We start from the raw sequence: 6,641 nt of genomic DNA on the forward strand, positions 1-6,641 counted from the left end.
TTTTTTTTTTTTTTTTTTTTGCGCCTCACTTTAAAAAATTTATAAATAGTCTTTTGAAAACTAAAATAGAATTCTTTTAGAAAATAGGATCACAGGAAAAGATGTCATTGGTGTATACAATTTTATATTTTGCATGTACTTGAGGGTCGATTTAAATTTAAGTAGGCTTTATTTTTAGTATCATGTTGGTTTCGATAATTTCCTTAATAACATATATGATAGCTGCTGAGAATTGTTGGAGTCTTACGTTAATAAGAGATCATAAATATATGTAAGTGAGAACCATTATTTCTTTGATATGAGACCTTTTGAACATTGTTCAAGTATATGTCACCGATCCACTCTGACAAAACGAACCACAACATCACACTCATGCTACAACTCCTTGTTCATGATCTAGTATTTGCAACTTACGTTCCACTTGTTCTATCTAACCATGCCATATTTTGTTAATTGTTGTCAATTTTATACAAGTTTGATTGGTGATCGTTAGTTCTGAAGTGTTGGAAGATTCATGGACAAGAAAATGTAAGTAAAATTAGTAATCTCATTAAACAGAAAAAAGAATCTCCCAAGGATGAACCTGGGATGCTAAAAGTTGCATGGTAATGACTTCGGTTGGTAAATTCCCTGATTGAAGGGATTGTTATAACATTGATGTGTTACTCTACTATGAACAAACTAAACTAAGTCAATGTACGTTAAATGAACACGATTTCTATAATGATATGATATTGTCCATTTTGATAATAAGCTTTCATGGCTTTGCTTTGGGTTTCCTCAAAAGGTCTCACACCAAATGGATATAGTACTTTTTTTATTATAAACTCATAATCATTCCTTAAATTAGTCGATGTAGGACTTTCATCCAGCATTTCCCCTCGAACAAAGTATGTCTCCCCTTAATCGAGGCTCGAGTCCTTTTCTTTTGGAGTCTTAATCATTTTATACTATGCGTTCAAGGCTCACAATACTTTTGTTCAACATTTGAGGATTCTATTGACATGGAAAAGTTTAGGGCATGGCTTTGATACCATGTTAGGTTGAATGGTACTGTAACCTATATGGGTCACGACCTCATGTATTTATAGATGTGTATAACAGGATTACATTGTAACAAACCTGAAATCATAGATTTAGTAACAAACCAAGAAATCATAAATTTTCTTGATTTAGGGTAAAAAAAAAAACAAGTAAATATGATTAACAAACCAAGAAATCATAAATTCTCCTTGAGTTAGGGTAAAAAATAAAAAAAATTGTCCGAGCATAAGCTCCCATGGCTTTGCTTTGGGTTTACCCAAAGAACTCATACTAATTAAGAGTGTATTCTTAGATTACAAACGCATAATCATTCCCTAAATTAACCAACGTGGGACACTTTCATCCAACAATCATGACTGTCGAGAATTAATGCTTCATTCGCGCGGCGAAAACATTGGAATCAGCTTTGCTTTCTTTAGGATTAAACAAAATTAAAGATTACCCAAACTTTCAAGAAGAAATATGGAAAAAATTTAGATGAATTTTTAATTTACTTGCTCCAACTTCTCCAACAAATAAATTTTCTCCACAAAATCTCTCGACCAAAACACAACATTAAAGTTTGTAGGAGTCTCCTAAGAGAGAGAGAGAGAGAAATTAATATATCAAATTCAATAAATAAATTTATGTATCGAGTTTAATATATATATCTAATATATTAAATAAGATTTCGTGAGGGCTTTGTTATTTGGGTTAATTTCTTTTTTTTTTTTTTAAAAAAAACAATAATTGGTCCTGACTGGTACGACGCCGTTTTGGTTTAACGGCAACTTTATCCTCTTATCATCCTTGAAACTTGAGTGAACGTTTTATCCAGTTGAATTCGGTTAGTTTGGCTCCACTCTGAGTTGCAGTAACCCAGCGGCCATGGCGCTCTTCCCATCTAATTTCTCCGCAACCTTTCTCAACCACACTCCATCCCGCCCCTCAATTTCTGCTTCTTTCTCCAAAACCCCCTTGCTTCCATGGAGGAATGGGCGCTCCAACTCCCTCAACCTTCGCTTTCTTCCTCCCCCATTTCACCTCCTTCACCCACTTCAAATCTCCCCGATTTCCTGCAGATTTTCTTCTCCACCTTCTTCCCCTTCCCCCGTCGATCTCGGCCCCAAGCTCGACAAGCTTCCCGCGGCCCTGGAAATTTCCGAGACCCAAGAGCCCAATTCCAGAGTGAGTTCTTTTCAAATTCACTGGTTTTCTTCTTTAAATCATTCATTCATTCATTCTTCCTCATTCTCGTTCCCCTTATTTGAGAATGCAATATTCTGTTCAGGTTAGATTGAGCGTCGGAGTTCCACCTGCTGTTTGCGAGGATTGTCGTAGCAGGACCATTGCTGAGTTCATGAAGCAGGCCAAGGTACTTACTAGTTACCCTCTTACATGCTACCTGTTAGACTTTGTTTTGGGCGTAATCTCTCCTGGCTTTGTTTTGGGTTTCCTCAAAAGGCCTAGTACCAATGGAGTTAGTATTCCTCACTTATAAACCCATGATCATTCCCTAAATTAGCCGAAGTGGGACTTCCATCATCCAACACTACCTACATAACTCCTATGCATCTTCCTCACTGTCCTGTGTTGTGCCAGTGGAAATCTTGTACTGGTTAACTCCTGATCTTGAATAATCCTCTCCTCGGACAATGACTTCTTCTATATCTCCACATTAGTTTAATATTTACAATAATATACTTAGCTTTGAGCCTAACTCAATGTGAATTTGATTTTAGATTCTACTCAAAAGACCTTACGAAGATATTGTTTTAGTAATAATCTAGGATCATATCTACTGCTATACAATGTGATATTTTAATGGATTTACTTCGCCTATTAATTGGTTGTGATGTCAAAATCCTTCAAGAATGATGTCGGGTTCAACAACATTAAATAATTATTTATGAAAGGAAAATTCTTAGTGTGCAAGAAGTAAATGCTCTGGGAATGGTAGAAACTAATTTGGAAGAAGAATGAGAATTATATGTTCTGTTTTTCTGTAAGCAGATCCCTGGATTTCGTCCTGGAAAGAAAGTTCCAGAAAGTATTCTTGAAAGTTATGTAGGGAAGGACAATATTCAGAAGGCCATTGTAGAATCTATTTTGAAGAGGACCCTTCCTCATGCAATGTCCTCAGTAAGTTAAAACTGACGATTCTTTACTTTCTCCGTACCTTTTTATTTTCTTTTCTTATAAAATATTTTATCGATCAAGAAGCACAAGGAGCTGCAGCAATTGGATCTAGGCTCTCTTTGAGTTTGGGATGATTTTTTGAAGGCTCAAAAGGGTTCTGACCAATTAAAAGCACTTTTGAAAATTTGAATGGTGTTTGGTTTTATTTGATATATATATATATACACACTTATGATGTAGGTAGAAGGAAGGGCACTGAAAGACTCGGTTCGTATCACCTCTAAATTTGCTGACTTGGAGGATACCTTTTCTTCTCAAGGCTCTCTCAGGTTTTCCAAATATGTATCTTTTTCTGTTCTCTTAAGATGTAGGTGCAAGTTTCTGCTAATTCAGTTGCACATGCACAGAGCTTACCTTTATCTTGTAATTCTCTTGCGCTTTTCAGTTACGCCACAAGTAATAGACTGTTTTTTTTTTCCTTGCTCACTTTTTTCCGCTTTAAAGATTGCAGTGCACTAGTTATTTGCATGTGACTTTGTGACTTTGTGATCCAGATATGACATTGTTGTTGATATTGCACCTGAAGTCAGATGGGTTCCCGAAAATGGATATAGAAACTTGAAGGTGGTTGTTGAAATAGACAATGAAATAAATGCTCAAAAAGCTTCTGAGCAGGAATTAAAGCGCCGCCACAAATCCCTTAGTATATTAAGAATTGTGACTGATAGAGGATTACAGGTGACTGTTGAAACCATTTTCGAGCCTGTTCGTTTATGTTGTTTTGTTTTCTCCATAGTTTTTTTCTGAAAGAGAAATTGAGGTTACACTGCAATCAAATGGTACAGATCTGAAGGAGCCATTTCTCTGGCATGTTTTCTGCAAATTTATATGAAATTAAGTTGTCTACTCGTTATGTCAGTTTTAGTCATTCTGAAATAGTAGAAATAGAGCAGAATTGAAGGCTATATGAAAATGTTATACCATTGATGTTAACTTGATGGTGATCTTCTGTTGCAGGATTACTAATATCATAGAGTTTAAAATTTATTGGCTTCCCATCTAATCATTGCAAAGTGAAAATTACACTTAAAATATCGTATGAGAATTTTGACCATTTGACAAATGTGTGCAGATTGGTGACGTTGCAGTAATTGATATATCAGCAACAACAATTGGTGAAGACCAATCTGTTGGTCAAAAGATTCCATCGGCAGAGAGCAAAGGTTCGAATAAGCTCCCCATCATGAATACTTTTGTCGATGCGCAATGATCGAGTCACGGGCATTCCTCTCATTTCCTTCTTGCCATGTCTAGGTTATAATTTTGATACGGAAGATGGTGATAAGGTGCTTCCAGGGTTTGTTGATTCATTAATTGGCATTCAACGAGGTGAAACAAAATCATTTCCTCTTGTATTCCCAGAATCATGGAAACAGGAAGATCTCCGTGGTGTTCATGCGCAATTCACGGTGAGTTCTTATTCATTAGATACCCAAGGGGGCCAATTTGTTAAACTAATGAGGAGACTATAATTTATACTTGTTTTTCTGACTTAATCGACTCTTTATTACTTGAACTTAAACAGCTAAACTCATGAATGTATGATGATTTGCTCTTAGACTAGTTCACCCTGCCACTTTGCCAACGACTGAACAGACATTTAAGCAAGCATTCATGTATTCCATTTATAGTTGGTCACTGTAACATATAATATTTTCCTTGTTCATCTCTTATCTCTTCTTTATTTTAGGTTGAGTGCAAGGAACTGTTCTACAGAGAATTGCCTCCATTGGATGACTCCCTAGCCGATAAGCTTCTTCCCGGCTCTACAACGCTTGAACAGGTAACATAATGCTCTCAGTTTTCCTCCCAGTCCCAATCTAGCTCATATTAGCAATATGAAAGGCACCCAAGCAAGATATTTAAAAGAGAAGAAGAGTACATTCTATATATATATCTTATGCTGCAATTCTACAGGTCAAGGAAGCGTTGCTGCAAAGATGCCTTGAAGTGGAGCAAACAGCTAAAGATCAAGCAACGGACAATGCAATTCTTGACCAGCTTTGCAAGGTATTTTACTATCTGAAATATCTTTTCTAAGATTCATGTTGCTTATTCGAACCTCTGGGCAGTGTGTTAGAGTGTCTGAGTTTGTTTGCATGGATTTTGTTTATTTGGGTATACAATTTGGCTGAGTAGAGTAAATTGACACAACCTTTCAGATGGTGGAAGTTGATATTCCTCAATCCATCTTTGAGGAAGAAGGTAGACAGCTATATGGAGCCAAATTATTGCAAATACAGGTCAGAACCTGCAAAGATCCCTGAAATTGAAGGCCACAAATCTGTGTAGTGTACCAGGTCTCATATGTTTCTTGGTTGTGGCACAGGCAAACATGAAATTAAATGAACAGCAGTTGGCTATTCTATCTAGTCCGAAGGCTGTGAAGGAGTACCTTGACAATCAGGAGGACAACATTAAGCATGTTATAAAACAGAATCTGGCAGTGGGAGATATATTTAAACGTGAAAATTTGCAGGTATGAGTATCTGTATCTTAGACTACTTTCTTTTCTTATTTCGTTCCTATTTAGCCTTGAAGTCTTAATTTCATTAAATATAATTACGAGGTTGAATAAGCATAATAAGTATTAGTTAAGTTCCATTTTCTCAAAGATGTGTGGTTGGCATTTATGGCTAGTTGTGTCCATTCTTAAGCTTGTGCAAGTATTTCAACAAGCTCTTCCTGCTTTGCAGGTGGCCACAGATGAGCTCATGAAAGAGGTGGAAAATTCCATTGCAGAATTTAAACGTAGTAAACAAGAATATGACGAAGAGCGGGTGCAGGAACAGGTGAGAAAAGTAGAGGATTTGTTATGAAGAATCTGCCTTTTCTTAACCATATGTGTTGCTGAGTGTTAGTTGAAAAGGATATGTTGAAACAGTTAGGTTCGCACAGGGAATGAAAAGAAAACTGATCTGACCTCATATTGATTCAGGTACAAGACATACTAGAGGGAGCAAAAGTGCTTGAATGGTTGAGAGAGCATGCAGAGATCGAGTACATAACCCATTGACGATAGGAAGGTTATCTGCTTGGGCACTCGTGCATGCATAATGCATGTCTTCGGGCATTTTCCATGTCGGCTCCATAGAGCATTGCCCCCAATCGCAAAATCTGGGTTCCTTTGCTAACAGATTTGGTGGACCAAAAAGGCTTATATAATAATATACTGTATTATTGAAGAGGGTTGAGATGCTGTAGATTTTGTTAATTATTGAAGACAGTGTGTGGATAATAGTCAACTTTAAGGAACTTGAATGTCACAATGCATGATTAGTTTTGTATATTTGTACAAAAATTTGGTGTAATTTTTGTTTACCTTGATGAGCCTTAAGTTACTGTGCCATTATTTCATGTGTTATGAGCTGATTTGATTGAGGAATGACCATTTGAAGCTTCATAAGTGAATATTTTCA

General features: G+C 36.4%; 1 protein-coding gene across 2 annotated transcripts; it reads left to right on the forward strand.

The window, feature by feature from the left end:
• Window positions 1-1,837: 1,837 nt before the first annotated feature.
• Window positions 1,838-6,407, forward strand: LOC111451783 (trigger factor-like protein TIG, Chloroplastic). Of its 2 annotated transcripts, XM_023092332.1 has the most exons (13): window positions 1,839-2,211; window positions 2,315-2,398; window positions 3,037-3,165; window positions 3,403-3,491; window positions 3,717-3,900; window positions 4,295-4,385; window positions 4,477-4,631; window positions 4,913-5,005; window positions 5,140-5,232; window positions 5,385-5,465; window positions 5,552-5,701; window positions 5,919-6,014; window positions 6,161-6,407. In XM_023092332.1, exons 1-13 carry the CDS (start codon window positions 1,912-1,914, stop codon window positions 6,236-6,238), a joined length of 1,623 nt encoding a protein of 540 aa, XP_022948100.1. In that variant the 5' UTR covers window positions 1,839-1,911; the 3' UTR covers window positions 6,239-6,407. The 2 variants fall into 2 exon arrangements, with proteins under 2 accessions (XP_022948109.1, XP_022948100.1); XM_023092341.1 differs by lacking the exon at window positions 3,037-3,165 and having other exon boundaries at window positions 1,838-2,211.
• Window positions 6,408-6,641: the final 234 nt, after the last annotated feature.

The sequence above is a fragment of the Cucurbita moschata genome, unplaced genomic scaffold (genome assembly GCF_002738365.1).
Source record: "Cucurbita moschata cultivar Rifu unplaced genomic scaffold, Cmos_1.0 Cmo_Scf00001, whole genome shotgun sequence".
NCBI lineage: Eukaryota > Viridiplantae > Streptophyta > Magnoliopsida > Cucurbitales > Cucurbitaceae > Cucurbita > Cucurbita moschata.

What these genes read in the sequence shown, in the direction of transcription:
- LOC111451783 (XM_023092332.1), top strand. Translation starts at nt 1,912, where the DNA reads ATGGCGCTCTTCCCATCTAATTTCTCCGCAACCTTTCTCAACCACACT. An exon ending in CCCAAGAGCCCAATTCCAGA is followed by an intron (nt 2,212 to 2,314) that starts GTGAGTTCTTTT and finishes TATTCTGTTCAG; the next exon opens with GTTAGATTGAGCGTCGGAGT. An exon ending in GTGTTCATGCGCAATTCACG is followed by an intron (nt 4,632 to 4,912) that starts GTGAGTTCTTAT and finishes TCTTTATTTTAG; the next exon opens with GTTGAGTGCAAGGAACTGTT.